This window comes from Pecten maximus, chromosome 11, assembly GCF_902652985.1.
Source record: "Pecten maximus chromosome 11, xPecMax1.1, whole genome shotgun sequence".
NCBI classification, from domain to species: domain Eukaryota; kingdom Metazoa; phylum Mollusca; class Bivalvia; order Pectinida; family Pectinidae; genus Pecten; species Pecten maximus.
In genome coordinates, this window is record NC_047025.1 from 2,588,387 (window position 1) to 2,609,874 (window position 21,488).

Sequence of the window (21,488 nt, forward strand, 5' to 3'; positions counted from 1 at the left end):
CCCTGTATGACGTTATTGTGTTGATGGGTCGTTAATACTACCGTGTGTCCCTGTATGCCCTTATTGTATTGAGGGACCGTTAAAATTACCCCGTGGTTGTAAAATCGTTAATATTAGGCGAATTGATCACAATTTACTTTATTTAAAGAGGTCTAGGGGAGGGTGTGTGGTTTTTGCATTTTAATATATAAAATTTGAATCATTAATTGTATTGATCATTGAAGTTATTGATTTCAACAGTATGTAACAAATGTGATTTTGACACAAAGTATCGAAGTTCTAGTATCTCAATTCTGTTACTGCTGTTCTATATATGCCTTATGGAAATAGTTAAACTCATATCCAAATACATTAATTAATTTCGTTGCTGGTCATATGTCCAACACATATATGTGTACATGCATCAAAATGTTACCGATTACACGTGTGTCTGTCGAAAGCAAATGTGTTCAGACCGTATGGATGCGCCTGACACATATGCTCACGGGTTTATGTGTGCCACGCCTCATACTAAAAGACAGTACGAAGTCTGTAATAGCCCTCGATACGATACAGGCCCTGTGTACCACTTACATAGCAGGTACGTGTTGTCTAGAGGTGGAAGGGAGATAACTCTAACTAAATTTAACTTCCGAGTAAAACGTCAAATCAATAATAAATTTTATCATGGCGGCGGACGAGCGAGCTCCGCTGCTGAAGTTCTCAGAAGAAGACGATTATGACGGACCACGGAATAGAAAAGCTCCCTATCGCCTCCCGTCTCAGTTCCCAGGTTTGGGTGACCCGGCGGACGAATTCATACTCCCTCTATCACTCTGCGAGTCCGACCACATCGTGTGTGTGTTCGTCGTGACGTTCGACACTCGGTCAGGTAGATATGTGTATATAAATATCATACTCTGTATCACAACATACTTCGGAACTTCTACGTCATTGTTTCGTCAGTTGTAAGCTGCCCAAACCTGAGATGTTCTAGTTCCGGGTGGTTGCATATGCTAAATAATTATTAAGACCAGCTTCCCTATATAGGTGAACAAAATTAATAATATTATATACATCTACAAGTCCGTGAGAAGACAAATGAGTGTATTGATAATCAAATGGAATAAAATATACATGTATTTGAAAAGTTAACGAAACCATCGTTGACAGATCTTTTTCGCCACGGGAGAGTGACTCTATGTTCTATATGTTTAAATATTAAAAAAAAAAAAAAAAATAGTCGTCTTAATTTCCAAAGTCTTAATTCAGATCAAAATGGAGATTTATAAATGAGTGGGTAAAGGGACTTGGTACAACTTCCCGAGCTATATTTATATGTATAACTGTATGTAAAAGAACTGGACTTGGCTGAATAAAATGCTGATGGCCAGGAATAGCGCCATCATATGTAGTAATTAGCGTCTGTCTAAAGTTCAGAGGTCCCGAGTCGGAGTCTAGTCATTGCACTTTCGAATTCCCTCTCTTGTTACATATGGCGCCCAACTAAATACCCACGGAGATGGTATAGGGTCTGGTATGTGTCTTCAGGATCGAAGGACTTTGTTAAAGGAGGGGAGAATGTAGCAGAATTGGACTTCAGGCTGAATGCTGGTGGCCAGCTGGTAGCTCAAATGCATATGGTTAGAGCATCCGTCTTGAGTTTCGATGTCCCAGGTTTGAGTCCCGATCTGGTCGCCCCAATTTCCCTCTCCTGTTAGATTATTACGAAAAATATCTCATTATTACTTCGTTCCTGCTTCAGCCATCTTCCTGTTCTATATCATCAAGTTTGTATATAGAAGTTGGTTTTCCAGTGGAATTTTATAACGGGATATCTATCTCATGTACATAAGGTATATATGATATACCCTCAACTCAATTTTCCAATCTATTGCAGGAAACATGATCGAATGGTGCATGCCGGAGGACTTTGACCTTGATGGGGTAGAGTTCAAGGCCATGGTCAGTGGATCGCACACCATGACAAAAGACTTTGTGTAAGTACAACACATTAGTGATTTTGAGGAACTTTCGAAGGTTTATCAAAAATGATTTTCTGTTAGTTTTGAGACAAAATTTGGACCCGAAATTGGACAAGAGAAGTACATGGTAACAAGGACAGATTGTATACCAGGAAGTAGTATGTTTAAACATATCAAACAATTCCTTAAAGTCATCATGCATATTAACGTAAATTTGAAATTAATGCCTTCTTTCATAGATTTCTCTGATTTTATTTCAAAATAATACTGTAAGTATTGCTATTTATTATTACATTTGTACAACTGAGGTAAATTTGATATCAAATGGTAATATTTTAGAAATCTACAAATCAACTTTGATTTGACCCTTGAGAGTATATTTTTGACTCCCCAGAGACTTGACCCTTGAGAGTATATTTTTTGACTCCCCAAGCTTTAACCCTTGAGAGTATATTTTTGACGCTCCGGAATGAGACTGGACCTTTGAGAGTATATTTTTGACTCCCCAGAATGAGACTGGACCTTTGAGAGTATATTTTTGACTTTCCAGAATGAGGCTGGACCATTCATTGGAAGACATGTTTTGCCTCCCCAGAATGAGTTTTTAGAGTATCTTTGTGACTCCCTTGAATGAGTTTTAGAGTATCTTTGTGACTCCCTTGAATGAGTTTTTAGAGTATCTTTGTGACTCCCTTGAATGAGTTTTTAGAGTATCTTTGTGACTCCCTTGAATGAGTTTTTAGAGTATCTTTGTGACTCCCTTGAATGAGTTTTTAGAGTATCTTTGTGACTCCCTTGAATGAGACTTGACATGTGGGTTTATGTTTTTGACTCCATAGAATTAGATTTAACTCTTGTGCTTGCATGGACATGTGTATTTGTCATGTACATGTATGTATGGTTTTGACACTTCAGATTTATATTAAGCAATTTCAGATGCTTAAGTACTTAAGCATCTGAAATTGCTTAATATCAAGGGTCCACAACCACAGAGAAAATGTCTATACTGTAGTACTCTGTAACTAATGGAACATTAATTAATCATGTTGTAGTTAATGAAAAAAAAATTATTGTAAACTAACATTCTGACAAACCAAAATGGATTTTAAACAAAGGATAAGTTTTAGAATTTACATATAATTTTGGTTTGAATACTACAGGTGATAATCTGATTGAATTATGACGCAGCAAGGAGTCTAATAATTCTTTTTTTCAGGTACTTCCGAATGGACAACCTATACGGCCTGGCCTGTTTTGAGAATATGCGAGTGGAAAGTGAGATCGAGCGCGGAGCCAGGATGAAATCTGTCGGCATTCTGTCAACATCCTACACACTACTGTACCGACACATGCAGTTTCTGGAGACACAAGTCAGGTATCTACGATTACCTCGTTAGCTCACCTGCCCGAAGGTGAAGGGCTACTAAGTTTGTTCAAATGAATGACCTTGACCTACAGTCACGATCATAGGAGTCAAATATGCTAAAATCTTTCAACAACTTCTTCTCAATAACCAAGAGACTCCAGAGAGCTGTTATTGAGCCAATAGTATGCTGAAATGAAGGCTTGCACGATTTATTTACATGAACAAACCTAGCTAGTCTTCTCTGAAAATTTAATAAAGTGGTAATTTAATCAGCATTAGTTAGTATCTGCGTATAAATGACCTAGATCAACTTCAAAGTTTCTCTAGAAGTAGGTGAGTGATACAGGCCCATTGGGACACTTGTCACTAATACATGTGTATTTGTAACCAACATCCTTCATTCAGTACTTATGCATGTAAACATTGAAAAAAAAAATAAAAAAAAAAAAAAAATTCACAATTTTTTTTCTTTCGGAAAATTGAACCTCAAAAACGTACCTGCATACTATACACGAGTGCCCACTTTACATGAATATTTACGGTATTTATGTATTCACCTTTTATTTTTAAAGACACCAGCTGGAGACACCAGGGAACTACTCACAACTTCATGCGTTTTACCAGGACAAGAAGGGAACACTAACTAGTGATAGTGCTATTAGTGGAATGTCGTCCTCCAACTCGTCACCCTCCACACCAAGTAGAGATCTCCCCGAAATGAAGGTCAGTGCTTCATGGTCAAAGAGACAGGAGGGGACAGTTTCTAGTGGTGTCAGAATGATCTGTCCCTAGGGACACCGTGGGGTTCAGATTTAAGTGGTGTCAAAATGATCTGGGACAGAATACAGGGACGTAATGGGGTTCAGATTTTAGTGGTGCGGAATGATCTGAGGCAGAATACTGTGGCACAGTGGGGTTGAGATTTTGGTGGTGTCAGAATGATCTAGGACAAATATACAGGGACACTATGGGGTTAAGATTTTGGTGGTGTCTGTCAGAATGATCTGGGGCAGAATATAGTAACACAGTGGGTCAAGATTCTAGTTGTGTCAAAATGATCTGGGGCAGAATGCTGGGGCACAGTGGGGTTCAGATTTGGTTGTATAGGATTTGGTTTGTTTTTGTTTAACATACTATTAACAGCCAGGGTCACTTAAGGACGTGCCAGGTTTTTGGAGGTGGAGGAAAGCCGGAGTACACGGAGAAAAACCACCAGCCTATGGTCAGTACCTAGCAAATGCCCCACGTAGGTTTCGAACTTGCAACCCAGAGGTGGAGGGCTAGTGATAAAGTGTCGGGACACCTTAACCACTCGACCACGGGGGTATAGGGTGGGGACTGGACTGGCACAATATATGTATATATAAGTCCATCTGCTTTGGGTATAAATTTGTGGTTTATAGCCTTGGCTAATAATATATAATAATATATATTCCTGGGGAAATCAAGTCCTAATTCGTTATTTGTTTTATTCCTACAGATTACCCATCCAGCCGGTTGCTTTTCACAGTTCATCAAATTTTTTGGCGAGAGTATATTTGTTCTATGGAAGTTCGCTCTACTACAACGAAGACTGCTGTTTTTTTCTCCGCCTCCCATTGGAGTAGTGTGTTACAGGGGTAAGTATATGTGTTATGTTGACATTGACAACATATTCATTTTGGTGTCGATTCATACTTCCGAGTAAATTTGGTGGTGGTTCATACTTCTGAGTAAATTTGGTGGTGATTCATTCTTCTGAGTAAATTTGGTGGTAATTCATACTTCTGAGTAAATTTGGTGGTAATTCATACTTCTGAGTAAATTTGGTGGTAATTCATACTTCTCAGAAGACCTAGGAATACAGGAATCTCCACCTAGAATATGAGACAAACCTGAATGAAGCCCAATCAATGTTCCAACACATCATAGTAATTATTTTCAAATGGAAATTCAGTGATGTACTTGTTAACTATGACATGAGGATGACCTTTGAACTCTGTGTTTCAGTGTACTGTGCATGCTGTCTTGCGAACCGTGATATCCCTGGGCTCGGACATGACATGAAGCCACATTTCTACGTAAACATTGCAGACATAGAGACATTGGAATCAGAAGTGGCGTACATTGCATGTAAGTATCAACGGTCAGGGTTCGATAAAGCAGATATATCATTTTAGCTAAATAGTTATTGTCTGCTTGGTGAAGAAAATAATTGAATTGAATATCTATTTTCCTGATAGCAGTATTTATCTGCAGTAAGCCAACCAAGTCTTTTGTAGTTCAGTAAAAAATGCTTACAAATGCTATTTTAAGCCCACCCTCACCATTTGAAAATCCATCCATGCGTAAGCAATCCTCGTTATTGCTATTTCTCGAGAAGTACTGGAAGGATTTTTCAATCCTCATGTACATATTCTGCTTGGTCCCTTGCTATAGATGTGTCCATTTGATTTTGAGTCTGATCCAGAAATTTGATTTCAATTGATTGTTTAGAGAAAAAAATGCTGTTTAAATTTGATTTATAAAATTGTGTCCATTGGTGTCTAAAGTCATACTATTGGATTCAAAAGAGTTAACATACCCACGAAAGAAAGGGACCTCAAATTAATCCTAAAGAAATAACATTTATTAAAGCAAAACTGCCTTTATTTAATCAACTTTAACAAACTTTGATATTAAACTTCAACACTAGAGGACAGGGCTGATTTGAGGATAAATACGGTACTAAACTTTAACACTAGAGGACAGGGCTGATTTGAGGATAAATACGGTACTAAACTTTAACACTAGAGGAGGGGGCTTATTTGAGGATTAATACAGTTCTTAAAATTAACACTCGAGTAGGGGGGATATTTGAGGATAAATACAGTACTAAACTTTTACACGAAAGGAGGGGGCTTATTTGAGGATAAATACAGTTTTTCAAATTAACACTCGAGTAGGGGGGATATTTGAGGATAAATACAGTACTAAACTTTTACACTAGAGTAGGGGACTTATTTGAGGATGAATACAGTATAATCTATGGTTTTTGATGTGATATCTTCCCTTAAATATCTTATATAAACTCACTTCTTACATGATTTTTATCAAATTAAAGCTGAGCTTCCTTAATTTTGTTTGTTTACAATCCTACAAGGCACGACAGAGAAGATATTTGAGATGAAGACATGTCTATACGATGTCTATATAGATAACCAGGTGATAAAGACACATTCTCCCATCCTCAAGGACATGCTCAAGGTCAGCGACGCTGATCGGGACAAGTACGCAAAACTCAACAATCAAAGGTAAGGCAGAAAGAACGGTTTTTTGGTCACCTGAGACGAAGTCGCCTTTTGTCCGGCGTCGTGCATCGTCCATCGTCTGTTGCCCATCGTTAAAACAATTTACATTTTCAACTTCTTCTCAATTACCAACAGGCCCAGAGACCTGATATTGGGTCCGTAGCATGCTGGGATGGAGGGTGTTCAAGTTTGTTCAAATGGATGACCTTGATATGCTAAAATATATCAAAGCTCAGGTGACTGTTAAGGCCCATGGGCCTCTTGTTTTTACTGATATCTCACCATGTTGGATAGAGGTTGCCGTTGTAAGATAGCTATGTAAGAAAATCTGTCTAACAGCATTTCACATGTGCAGAGTAATCTGCATTCAACAGGGGCAACTCTTACAATGTCGTCTGCTTGTGTTCACATCTGTCAGTTGTCATCGTCGATGTCAGGTTTAAAAAGTTGGAATTAACTAAAAAGATATCTGTATTCAGTAGATACATGTATTGTACTCACAATAAAGTGATAGGGCTACAAGGTAAACATTTTGGGACCAATCTGAAAACAACATGGCCCGACAGACAGCCATCTTTGATTTTGACAATTAAAGTTTGTTATTGCTTTTTCTCAAAAAGTGATTCGAGAATTTTTCTGAAATTCAATTTGGATATTTCCCTTTGTCACTAGTTTTGCATATTCCATTAGGGGACTGATAGGAAAACAACATGGCCAACAGGCGGCCATCTTGGATTTTGATAATTGCAAGTTGCTACTGCCCTCTAGCGGAGATTCAAAATTACCAACCTTTACACATGAAATTTTCGACCAATCAAAACGAGCGTTACTGATGTATATCATCGGTGATGTTTACAAACACACATGGAGGCTTGTGTCATTTTGATGAGATATGTGATAAATGACTTCTTTCAATTGACCAAACACTGTGAATGTTTCCCCAAAGATTGTACGTCTCTGTAATTAGGTAAAATGCCATGACATAGTCGACAAGGCAGCTCTGTACTGGACCCCGCAACTTTTGTTTACTGCGAAACTAAGCCTGAATGTAAAATGTGATTTGATTGGGTGCCCTGGGATTCCAGGGCACGACGATTTAAAGAGGACTATATCTGCCAAGAGTTTCGTGGAGTGTAACATAATCCTGGCTAGCGAAGATGACATACACACATAAAAATGAGTCTTTTAGTTAAACAGAGGCACTTTGACTTGATACAGAGAGACCGGGGAAATGGTCATGATGTTGAGAGACAAGGGGGGTACATGTATATGTATGTGTCGATTAATATATGATATGTATGTTATCTATGCCTGGTTAAAAATACATCTATCAGTTTTGTTTCTGATTCACCCTGGCTTAGGTCTGCCCACCAATTTTCCTATGAAGAGCTCGGTGAGGAAGCGTGCAACGAAGAGGAACTCTTTACTATGTAAGTCAAAAAACTTTCAGACATTTGTCACATCTTACACATTTTCATTTCATTTCAAATTTTATTGGCATTTGATGGTATTAGTCGAAAGGATCAAATAACAGGCCAAGCCTATATAAATTCTCTCCTTATCCTACACATTTTGTTTCAAACTTTTTATATTCACTTTAACTATGATAGAATATTTAGTCAATTCATGATCCAGATCTAGGTCTAAAGATCAATGATCCAAGAAATTTTCTTTTCAGGTTTTTCACCGAATTAAACAACCGCCTGTTCCAGACCTTGTTAGACGTTTCCATGTCACAGGACCGTCAACTCACATCAGAGCACATGAAGAGCATGGGTCTTGACCCATACGGAGATCGCTCCTTCCTTATGGAACTTGTCGAACACTATGGCATTGATGTAGTATTGATGGTGGACAACCCTTGTTGTCCAAAGTGATCGTATTAGGTGCTTTATCCTCAGTGATTCCCAGAGACCGTGAATTTCGGGGCAGTGAAGATGGGCGAGATCTGGATTTTCTTCAACATGGCGAACGAAAACCTTATTTTTCCATGCAAGGAGTATGTCGGAAATACTGTAAACGTACATATTTTAGCGGTAATTTTATTTTAGCGTTTTTCGCGCTAGAAGCCTTGCGCTAAATTATGATTGCGCTAATTACTTTTTCTACGTTCTATTTCTATAGAAAGTTCTGTTGATGCGCTAATTCATCATTGCGTTAACTGGCTAAAATCTGCAAATGCGCTAAAATTTGATTGCGCTAAAATAAATACGTTTACAGTAATTGGTGTTGAGGTGGTGTAATTTTGCGATATGAGCACTAGGTTACGTAGTACAAATACGACGGTTCTTAAGATATGCAGAAAGAAATGGTTGCCATGGAAATCAGGGTTAGTACAGGTACAAAGTAATTTTTACATTCCTTGTGTTTTTCTTCTTCTCCATGAAAATGTTAGAGATGTTTTTTTTCTTTTTTTTATTTCTTCGATTCAAACTCTAAGGTACATGTATATACTGAAAGTTTGCATTGAAGTACAAAATGAATTGATGAAATGCATGATGGTGTAGATAAAATTTATCTTTCATGACTGTTCATCATCTGTGATCAGTGTACCATATGTTCTTACCATGACAAATCCTTTGTCCTTATATGGGCATTAGCCAAATGTTGGCTTTTGTGTGGTTTTGTCTCGTACTTTCACATATACTGAAGCCAAATTTTTATCAAAACTAGTCAAGCTGGTTTTAAAATTTTGTTTTGCTTTCCGCTGTTAAATAAATGTGCTATATTGTCCGGCTACATGTTTAATACTCTTTTGAGATATTATGTGTTTGGTGAAATTAAAAATTGTCAATGATTTTTAGCTATTCAGTCATAACAACCTGTTGTATGTCACTCACATTGTTCATTCTAAAAATAGACATTTACTGAAGTAGTTGTATTTCTTCGGATGATTATGGCAGTGTCATTTTAAAACTAGCTTAATTTTCTTTTTTCTAATTTACTGATGTCTTCCATATAGGGGTCAATGTTATGTGTGTGTATTGTTTGTCAATCAAGGACCGTAATAGCTCAGTCGGTTAGATTGTTGGCCCATGTAACCTTAGGTGAAGATCCGAGGTGCGTGGTTTGACTCTCCCTACCCCGGTACCTGTGGCAGTTTGTTACGCACGATGCTGTGAAACTGACCTGACATTTGTATTTGAGAACACTTACCAATTCTACAAATCTTCATTTGACTCTCACTGTCCATGGCTACAGATGTACAATACTTTGACGTGACAAAATGTCTCTGTATTTCACTGAAGTAATTCTGTTGTCATTTATAGGATTATTGATGTCATGTCATTCATAGGGTTATTAATTTCATGTCGTTCATAAGGTTATTAATGTCATGTGATTCATAAGGTTATTAATGTCATGTCGTTCATAGGGTTATTAATGTTATGTTGTTCATAGGGTTATTAATATCTATTCATTCATAGGGTTATTAATGTCATGTCATTCATAGGATTATTAATGTCATGTCATTCATAGGGTTATTAATGTCATGTCATTTGTAGGGTTATTAATGTCATGCCATTTGTAGGGTTATTGATGTCATGGCATTCATAGGGTTATTAATGTCATGTCATTGGTAGGGTTATTAATGCCATGTCGTTGGGTTATTAATGTCATGCCATTTGAAGGGTTATTAATGTCATGTCGTTCATAGGGTTATTAATGTCATGTCATTCATAGGGTTATTAATGTCATGTCATTCATAGGGTTATTAATGTCATGTCATTCATAGGATTATTAATGTCATGTCATTCATAAGGTTATTCATGTGATGTCATTTGTAGGGTTAACTTATTAATGTCATGTCGTTCGTAGGGTTATTAATGTCATTTATATAGTGAACACCAAGTTCAGTCTCTTGTAGCAAATTTCATCAGTGTAAAAACCAAACATAATATTCTGACATTATAGTGAATGAGCATGGAATGTTACCTGAAATACTTAAACAAAAGTGAAGTCATTGAAAGTTTTGTCTAATTAAAAACAAAGAAATTTGAAATTTCAATTTTAAAAAAAAATCAGCATTTGACTTAATTTGATAATAGCAAGTTTATGTGCGAACTGACAAAAAAGAATGTCTAAAAAAATTTTCCCTAACCTACAGTCAAACTTCATTATCTCAAATTCAAAAATTCTGTATAACTCGGAAATAAAAATTCAATTCCAACAATGAAAATTCTTTATCAAGGACATCATACCAGGGTATCTCTAATATTCAGACCCAACTGACTTTAAGGTAATGAGGTGCGACTGTAGTCAATTTCTCATGTAAGAATATGTTTGATCTTTTGTGGCATAAAAACAATTTTGCAGAAATGGTTGCAAGTTTTGATGTTAACCATTACATGTATATTGTAACCTCAAAAACTTATTTGGTCAGTATAACTGACTGGATATGGGATTTATTATGTATGTAATGTTTCATTCTAGCCACAGTGTTGTAGACATGTAATTTTTTTTCTTCTTTTGAATCATATTTAAGTGCAACATGATTTATATTCGTCACATGATTAAGCGTGTATAAATATCCATTTGGGGAAATGCTTTTGCTAATGATTGTCTACAATTTTGATTGTCTTCAATGTAAATAACTGCTGTTTATGATATATATACATATATAAACATATTCCATATTACCCTAATTTAATATTATTTATATAGAGGATCAGTTAGCTTGTTTTATGCGACTTCTGAAACAAATCCAGAAAGTGTCGTTTAAAGATATGAGTGGAAAATCCATGATGAGTAATATTAATTTTATATCGAATGGAAACCACTTTATCACATTTCAGACATAACCTATATTCTGTTAGCCATTAATTTTAGAAATAGCTTTTTCTCATGCTGAAATGAAATTTAAGCTGGTGATCAATTTTTTTTTTTTTTTAAACTCCATGCTTCGAACTTTATTCTTTTGCGATGTCAAAAAGTACATGCAACACCATGAAATTCTGGCCTGGTGTCACCATGGAAACGAGATGGCCAATAACACGCAGCTTTACTTTATCGTATTATACATGCTGTGATTGTGAGTAAGTCAGTACTCGAGAGAAGTATATAATTTATTATGTTGTTGAGATAATTTGTCTTCTTTATTTTAATCTATCGTAAAAATTGATTTATCAATAAGCCCAGGGGGCATTATTTCGTGAGGGATGAACATTTTGGATATATGGTTTAATTATGAGGATATAGATTTTATTTAGAAATGTCTCGCCCTTAGAACAGATGAATTGACTTATTTTCTGACACATTTGATTTATATTTATAAGGGAAATATCTTAATTACATAGGCAAATTTTGAGCATTGATGATTTTACTAAATTTCATTGTTTTTTTAATTATGTACCAATATATATACAATGTACCAAATATTTATCTCATCTATTATCCACGTGGAGGTCTGTTTGCTTATTTTTGTAAAAAAAATACAGAAACTTTAGTGACTTTTGGAGTTTGCTCAAAACGTAATACAGATGCATATAGAAAAAACCAAACAGGCGAGATGCATATATAATTCTTGTTTTATCAATGTTTTGACACAAAATCTGTCGTCATTTTATGACCAGTTTGCCTCAACTACTACTTTTCGTTCTATAAGATATGTTAATGAAAACAAATGAAAGTAAAAAAGAAAAATTGGAACTCATTCCAAACTGTGGATGTATAACTGGAAAATAAAACTTGTAGTGAAATTGGACTGATGAGGCTGATGCCCGTAGCCAGGGAGCTCCAATGGTTGGAGCGCCTGTCTAGCATTCAGAGGTCCCGAGTTCGAGTCCCAGACTGGTCATTGCAATTTTTCCTCTCCTGTTCATTTGGTGCCGAACTAGATACCCACAGAGGTGGTATAGGGTCTCATTTGTCTTCAGGGTCAAAGACTTTGTTGATGGAGGGAGGAATTTAGTGGAACTGGACTGCATGGGCTAAACGACAGTGGTCAGGTAGCTCAAATGGTTAGAGTGCTAGCGTACGTCTTAGAGTTCAGAGGTCCTGGGTTTGAGTCTTGGTCCGATCTTTGCATTTTTCCTTTCATTTTACATCTGGTGCCCAACTAAATACTCATAGAAGATTGTTTAGGGTCCCATCTGTGTCTTTCGGGTGGAAGACTCGACTGAGCAGAACACCAGTGGCCAGGTATGATTAGGATGTCCATCTAGAGGTTCTGGGTTCAAATCCCAGTCTGGTCCTTGCATTTTTACCTCGCTCATTAACTTAGGGTTTGTATAATGTATAAATTGAATTGTTCCGATTGCTGCACCATCATCGATTAATATTATCACCTTGTCAAAATTTGAAATCCTGTACGTTGTATGTGTTGTACACCAAGACCTTTCATGGGGATGAATTTTGTTACTTTGATATCAGATATACGCTGTATAGTGACAAATATCTTTGTCTGCTCATTATTGCTTCTTAAAGTTCAGGGATATTCTGTACGTCCCGGACTTAACCAATGTATATTAGATATTTATTTCTCTTTGATAGTTATTTCCCTTCAGCTTATATTACATATAAAAGATGATCAAAATACGTCACGTGGTCATGGTGGTACATTTCACAGCCAAACAAATGTCACCGTGGAAAGAAATACAAAAATAGTATATCATATTTACTTACACATGAATTTTGTCTTATTGCATCACTAGTAATTCTATTTTTGTGTATTTTCAGGTAATTTACATTTGTTTTTGTTGAAATTGAGACAAAATAAGCCATGAACTTAATAGATTTTTTTTAAACTCCAGGGACATTGTTCAAGTAATTGGATTTGTGCAATATGTGAGTTTTTCATTTTGCCTTTTCATATAAGGCAGTCGACTTAATTGTTTTTGTGTGGGTGTGAATCTTTACGGTCACACCAATTTTTGGTTATAATTATATATTTGTTATATATAGAGACCAGCAATCTTTTCACATCCATAATCTGCTTACAGTCTCTGTTCAAATCAAATACAACATTGAATAAAATACATTCTGAATACCTTTGCTTTTCTTTATTTCGCCAGTAAAGTGTTCGATGGAGACCAATACAATCTTACAGGGGCCTGTTCCGTGGACATGGATAGTCTGGGTTGCTGAATGCTGGCCAGCCAAATTCTTACACAAGGGTCGAGATATCCCTGTCCACAGCAGGCCCATGTTTGATTATTTTTCTCATGTAAAAGTAATTAATTGTAAGGTGTTGTGAATCTTTTCCATTGCACCATCATGAAAATGTGCATCAAAATTGATGATGCTATGAATTTGCGATGTGGTTATGCTACATACAAGAGGTCCAGAGGGCCTGTATCACTTGGATATGGCAGTGAATATTGGAAAACACTCTTCATTTCTACGAAGGAAAGATTTTGATGAATTTGCTTTAATTCACACATTTGGCCCCACGGGACCCATCATTTATACAAAATTGATTTTCCTTTTTCCAAGGCTGCTTCAGACCAAATATGGACAAGATCCTTTCATTGTAATTGGTGACTCACAATTATTTTAACTGGCGAAATTCACAATTATTGGAACTGGCGTGATAATATACTATAAGGTAATTATCTTTTATCCTAAAATAGACATGATAATCACAATCACTTGCTAAACTGTAAAACAAAAATACAACAAGGATGTATTGGAATATTAACTTTATTTCTCTGTAAAAATCTTGATGATGATGTCATCGACAATGTATTCACTGATCAATGTTTACAACAAAGATGCTTCTCTGCAAGAGGACAACAAAGTCAGAACTACTGGTAAAACTCTGGACATAGGAACTCCTTACACACAAAACAGTGTACATGACGGGTATGACCCGCCACACAGCCAGGCTAGTAAAGATTGTATGACCCGCCACACCACCGGACTGGCTGGGATCATACAACCGCCACACATCCAGACTGGTTAGGACTGTCTGACAACCACACCGCTGGACTGGTTAGGATTGTACGACCCACACATCCAGACTGGTTAGGATTGTACGACCCACACATCTAGACTGGTTAGGACTGTCTGACAACCACACCGCTGGACTGGTTAGGATTGTACGACCCACCATACAGCTTGGCTGGTTTGGTTTGGACTGACAACCACACCGCTGGACTGGTTAGGATTGTACGACCCACCATACAGCTTTGCTGGTTTGGTTTTGACTGACAACCACACAACCTGACTGGTTAGGATAGAACGACCCACAACACAACCAGACTGCGATGGATCTTCAGACCAGCCACACAGGTGGTATAGGATCAGACAGCCCATCATCAAGGATTTACCGGGTAAATCTATATACCAGTGTTTTGGTCCACGATTCACTCCGACCCAGTCGCCTTCTGGCAGAAATACAAGATACATTATGATATCATGTGAAATTAAGGGAAACTTTCAATACTGTTTGAACTCGTGTAATGGTCAGATCTGTCTGACAATACACAGAGACATTTAAGACACATTTCTCAAGCTACACAGTGCATCTTGATATGTAATCAATTTACCAAGCTAGTTTGGTACACTCGGATTTAAAACAAATCATCGTCAACTTAGACAAAAACGATCGCCATAACTTTTGATTAGAACTTAACTGTATAAAATTGTCTCGAGAACAATTCCAGGACAGCAGACGTCTAAACCAGCAGTTTATAACATATATTTTGGATCTAATGTGTTTGACAATTTCAATGTTTGTCCAAGAGTGGCCAAGAAGAATCAAGAATTTATTCACAGAACAGTGCTTCACAAAAAACACAGACTGATCCATATACAATTATAGACCAGGTATTTGTAACAGAGCATTGTTAACATAATCATACACAAAGTCAACAATCTACACAACTCTACAACGATGTACCGGTCAGATCCACTTTACACAGTCGTTGTTTAGTTAAAACTCTACAATACAACACACAACTGCTGAATTTACAACTGATGGTATCCACGACTCTGTGTTAAAAAGTTCGACAAATTCAGCGATTCACCAAGGAATTAATTACCTCCAAGGAAAATATCTGCCTTAATTTGTCCTAAAATTGCTGTAACAGCCAAGATATTTTGCCTGTAACACACAGTAGTTATTTTGTAACAGAGCGCATGATTAAATTTAAACCACTGCCTCCGCTAGGGATCGAACCCAGGACCTCTGGCCTACTAGTCTTACGCTCAACCGATCGAGCTAAAGAGAAGATCTCTCAAACAAGCCGAGCGGTATATTGCGGCTAGTATTCACCAGGGTTACAATTCACATCTCTAGCAGGAATGGTGTAATTCATCAGTTCTAAAAACAAAAAGCCAACAAATCAGTTCTCTGAGCATTCAAAACTGAATGTAAAATTTTAACAATGATAAATTGCTCTCTATGGCAGAGTAATGCTAACAGAATCAGACTTAACACACACAAACCAGCACCAATCTCATCACACTTGAGCAGCTTTTAACAGCGTCAAATAAATAGTTACTATAAATTACCATTGCATTAACAATTCTGATTGTACCTCGTGTGTAATGTAATGTTTACGGTATGTAATACAATGCGTCTATACAATGTGATCTGGATGTACTACAAAGTATTCACGATGTGTTATGTTAAATACAAAGTATACAGCCACAAGCCAATTGATGGAACTTGTATTTTGAATTTTTTTTCACATATAAATATTTGAAATTCCATGGTCAAAAATATTTTAAAAAATTTTATAGCAATTAAAAAAGGCGAAAATTTGACAAACACTATACAAAAACCATTTTTTTTGTTTCATTTTAAATTTCAAGAAATAAATTAAGGAATTCAGAGGCACTGTATGCAGCCATCGTCAAAGGGTAATACAATTCAGCAGGGTGCACAATAAGCGTACTAATTGCATGTGTTTATTTTCTACCTACGTTATAATTATGGTACCTAATCATAATCTCATAGATGCTTGACAATAGCTTACTAGAATCTGTCTCACTCCAGGTTTGTAAGTAAAGGAACATTGACTACATATAGATATGAATTACTTACCTTAAATAACATCTCTGTTGCAAGTATGTATATCCATATTTAAATATAAATTATAAATAAAAACTTAAACAAAACAGGACTTATCATCACTGAACCGGTATGTTACAAGGCAAATTTTTGGCTAGAGATTCACAAACCACCTCTCAGTAACTCTACAGGAATGTTTCAACAAACTCAAATTTCAACAATTCCTCTACACATGTACCAGCTGGGGCCTGCATTTACCAGTGTTGGTGTCAAACCCTTCAAGGGAGGTAACTTGGACCAGCCATCCCTATAGGTGTTACACCACAAAGAAAACAATTGTTTTACTATACATTCTGACTGATAATTTGTCCTGTTGTTCTGTTTACTTAACTGCTAAAATCAATATCAGCTATCAAGCAAAGTGCATACAGATCTGGTCAAACCAAATTCAATTAAGCCCTACTAAAGATTTATCAAATTATTTCATATTTTCATGCAAATAAATACATCTATTATTTCTTCCATGCTAAATACTTTTCATGTTCGAGTTCAGCACTGAACTCACCTATTTAACTGTGTATGAGACACAAACTCATTTCACTTTTGAATTTAAGGAGAAAGATTTAACCAAAAGGTCATCTTCCAATTTTCAAGTCTGTGTAATTATATTCATATAACGTTTAAGGACTTTTCAAGATCATGAGAAATTCAATGCTTTTCAAAGCCGAAAGAAAATACAAAGCTTTTTGAGGCCATATACAGAATTTTTGAGGACTTGACAAGACTGCATGCATCTTTTCATTTTTTCAAAATATTCAGAATTTTAAAGAAACATTGATTGAAATAATGACCTTTGATTCAACGGTAAATATCCCTGTGTTCCTTCATGGACACGGTGTACATACACATCAGGAATGCGAGTATCATTCAGGATTTAAATGAAAAGGTCTCGTATCATTTATCTACATCAATAATGTAAGAATTGTACAGATCTGGCCATGGAGTCCAAGCTTTTGCAGTCAAGATTAGACACATCAATAACAAAAAATCGTTCAAAACTAATAACAAGAAAGAATAGGATGATTCAAACCTGCTGGCCTACTTCATCAATCAGACATAGGTAATGCTGTTGTATGTACATATATCTATGTAGATCAAAATCTGAAATGTTTGGTGTTTTTAATGCCAGAGAAAAACACAATACGATTTGTATAAACCAACACAATCTGAATCAAGCATTTGTTTAGATACGAATGTTACAGGTCACATTGAGAACACATCACATACGAAGTATTTGTAAGGCTTATATATATATATATATATATTTGGAAACAAACATCCCTAGCTATTACATAGCATTCATTTCAAATTTAACAATATTACAAAATTTCACAAATTTTGTACTCTTAACAAAATATAGTTCCAGCACTATTGTCATTGCCACACATTAGGTTCAAGTTACACAATGGTTGCCCCTTAAGGGCCTATGTATAACAGTGCACAAGTCTTACACAAAAGGGGGCTATGTACAGTTTGGGACTCTTTTGCCCCCCCCCCCCCCCCCCCCCCCCAAAAAAAAATTCAATCGAAATTCAAAATTCAACTTTCCCTAATTCATGCAAATATCAACTGGTTGCCACGGCAATCAAACTGACCCGCAAGAAAAAGGTGTTTTACTATTTTAGTAGGAGACCTGGGAGAAGAAGGATTTATGGTTTTGATTGGAGCCAAACATCCCCTTACTTAGAGGACTAGTAGAAATGGGTAATAAAAGCACAAATAACACAGTTATGATATTTGGGCAACATTTCCCATCAGCAGAACACATTGCATTGCTTTTCATGTCACGTTACTGTCACAAAACTGAGCACTTTTTAAAATCGTTGCCATAGCTCAAATTTTTATATACTGCTATATATATATATATGGTTATTTTTTTTTTATTTATGTTTCGATTGAATATTTTGTAAGTGCTGGCCAAAATTTTGCAAAAATTTGTACTTTTCAATACAAGGGTACATTTTATCATAAAAATCTAGAACTACTTACAATTCTTTTTCTAGCAGAAATTAACAGACATATTTGAGTGGATAAGATTCGTTGAATTTCACAATCATTGTAATCAAATAACACCATATCTAATAATGAGCACCTTGCATTTGTATTAACAGAGTTCAAGGTCAAATCAATTGATAAACAAAATGTAATCAAAAGGTCATCAAGGTCAAACAAAGGTTAAAATCCATTTGTCCTTTATGGAAACATGTGACCTTGATATCGACAAGGTTTCGAGTTTAGGATGATGCTTATATCTACGATTTATATTTTTCTTCATGATCTTCATCTTAATTTCCTGAAATTCCGAAAAAAAAGAAAGAATTTTTTTTTTGAAATACCACCAATAGTGGAAAGTGCACCAATAACTTTTTGGTACTCTACCCATACAAATAATATTTTGATGAATAATTGATTAATTTTTCATAATTTAAAGCAGATTTTTTCCTTTTTTTCTTCACAAGAAAAATCAATCTGCCATTGAATGTATTGACTACAGTCACTTATCCTACCCCATCAACACAATTTTTACTGGCCATTAGGGTCACATGACTCATAACAATCACTAGCTCAGAGAGGAATCTAGACCCCCGATTTACATGGAATCTGTAGAGGAAAATATACAAGAAAAAATTTGTGTCATCTATAAGTTTTGTCAGTCTAAACTAAAATATATATATTTGAAATACAATTATCTTCCTTATATTAATATTGTGACAATACATTGGCTTTTTAGTCTTTTAAAGTCATGAGTTTAAAAAATAAGTTTCGAAATAATGGATGAAACCTGTAAATACGAGCTCAGATTTATTACCTTACCCATTGTGACAAATATAAATCTATTCCTCGCACGCCTAGCAGACAAGAGCTGGGAGGGCATTAGGTTTTTATATAAAAACCACTTTATATCATTAAACAGTATACGTATCTATAGTGTGTCGCAATAAGCTTTAAACATACATATCAAAATCACATCTAAATGCAACACATACAAGAGTATCTTACATCAAATACACAGCCATAATTGTTTTATATATTCCTACCGCTGACTAATCTAAGTTCACATATAACATATACAACCGACACAACACCAGCCGAACATTTTCACTTTACAACTACCGTGGCCAATCTCATCTCCAGGGAGACAAGTCCCAACACTCCTATCAAAGTGATCACTCATAGTCTGTTATCACTCAGCCATAACCACCCAACCAAGAAGGTTTTCCCAGGCCAAAGAAATGTTCTTATTCCAAAGCTTTCAAATTAAGGTGACACAGTGCTATCTAAAAAAAACGCCTCTCAAATTTGGCAGATGGGCATGGCTTCCGCTAAAATTTCTTCTGGCTGGTGAGTGATCTAGCAATGGTTTTTGGGACAAATATTTAAAGTGTTAACTATTATCATAATTGTTTTCAGAACTTCTGAATTGGAAGTCAACTGTGAACTCTATACGAAAAAGAGCCTTCGATTTACGGAAGTGTCAAGCTTGGTATAGAAACCACAAATTTCAAGGGATTGAATTGACATTTTCTACATCAAGCAATGATATATCACACTTATGAATGTGCACAGGTATATAAACACTTCAATACCTAATATTCATCAATGACAACCATGCATTAGTTCTTGTATTTTGTAATTGATTGCAATGGAAATGTAGATACATTTGTACATTGACAGATATGTAATGTTGTTATGAACAGTAATACTGGACAATGGATGTTGGTGATGATGACATGTACAGTAAAACGCGGGTTGGTGATGACGAGCTGTACAGGATTTTATTTCGTTTGTTTTAACGTCCTATTAACAGCTAGGATCATTTAAGGACGTGCCAGGTTATGGAGATGGAGGAAAACTGGAGTACCTGGAGAAAAACCACTGACCTATGGTCAGTACCTGGCAACTGCCCCACATGGGTTACTCGCAACCAAGGGGTGGAGGGCTAGTGATAAAGTGTCGGGACACCTTAACCACTCGGCCACCGCGACCCCATGAACAGGAAAACGTGGGTTGGAGATGACGAGATGTATAAGAAAATGTGAGATGTTGATGATAAGATGAACTGGAAAACGATAATTGGTGGTGATGAGATGTATGGGACATCATGGGTGTCTGATTACGAGATGTACATGACATCATGGGTGTCTGATTACGAGATGTACACGACAACATGGATACATTGTACACATATTAAAATGTTATTGATTGTTCACTTGTTTTAAACGTTCTATACACGATATTTCTCTCTGACCAAACAACAGATCTAAAACTCTCAAATATCTAATTTGTTTTCTATTTTCCAAAAATTATCATAGATTTAAAGCAAGGTATACACGCTTTGGTTAAATTTGTACTTTTCCATAACAAAGAATTAAGAGGGAAAATGACAGTTGCTAACTTGAACCTATTAATCAAATTCATATATACTACATGAGGAAGATTTTGGGTATGGGTTAAATATGTACACTTCTTAATCGGGGCCGAAAGGGGATAGTGTACAAGATATGTACAGTTAAGTCGAAGATATTTTTTAGAGGTAAAATACTATACTTCTGTCTGAAAGATTAGAGGGGGATATCGTTTAAGAAAATCAGCGATACACAGCCTTAATACACAAAACTTTGTGAATGGAATCAAAAATCAACAAAAAGCAACAAATTTCAATAGTAACATTGAACGTCATCAAATATTTTCTCTGACATAATAATACACAACGTATCTACAAAAATTATTTACAGTAAGTACAATGTATAGATATACAGAGATTTATTACCCCAGGAAAGGTAATACGGGTCAATATTGAAGGCGTAAAGGCCAACAATATGTCGGTTAGGATCATAATTAAGATTTTAGATTAATTTGGAAGTCCAAGTAAA

General features: G+C 36.0%; 1 protein-coding gene across 1 annotated transcript; it reads left to right on the forward strand.

The window, feature by feature from the left end:
* Positions 1-646: 646 nt before the first annotated feature.
* On the forward strand, positions 647-8,610 carry LOC117337309 (DENN domain-containing protein 11-like). Its single transcript, XM_033898220.1, has 9 exons — positions 647-871; positions 1,880-1,979; positions 3,181-3,339; positions 3,903-4,053; positions 4,811-4,949; positions 5,320-5,442; positions 6,452-6,602; positions 7,961-8,029; positions 8,278-8,610. The coding sequence occupies exons 1-9, from the start codon at positions 667-669 to the stop codon at positions 8,474-8,476; spliced, it is 1,296 nt and encodes a 431-aa protein (XP_033754111.1). The 5' UTR covers positions 647-666; the 3' UTR covers positions 8,477-8,610.
* The last annotated feature ends 12,878 nt before the right edge of the window (positions 8,611-21,488 follow it).

Excerpts from the sequence above, each read along its gene's own strand:
- LOC117337309 (XM_033898220.1), top strand. The coding sequence starts at position 667 with ATGGCGGCGGACGAGCGAGCTCCGCTGCTGAAGTTCTCAGAAGAAGAC. Across the intron at positions 872-1,879 it reads GACGTTCGACACTCGGTCAG|GAAACATGATCGAATGGTGC; the intron begins GTAGATATGTGT and ends AATCTATTGCAG. Across the intron at positions 4,054-4,810 it reads GAGATCTCCCCGAAATGAAG|ATTACCCATCCAGCCGGTTG; the intron begins GTCAGTGCTTCA and ends TTATTCCTACAG.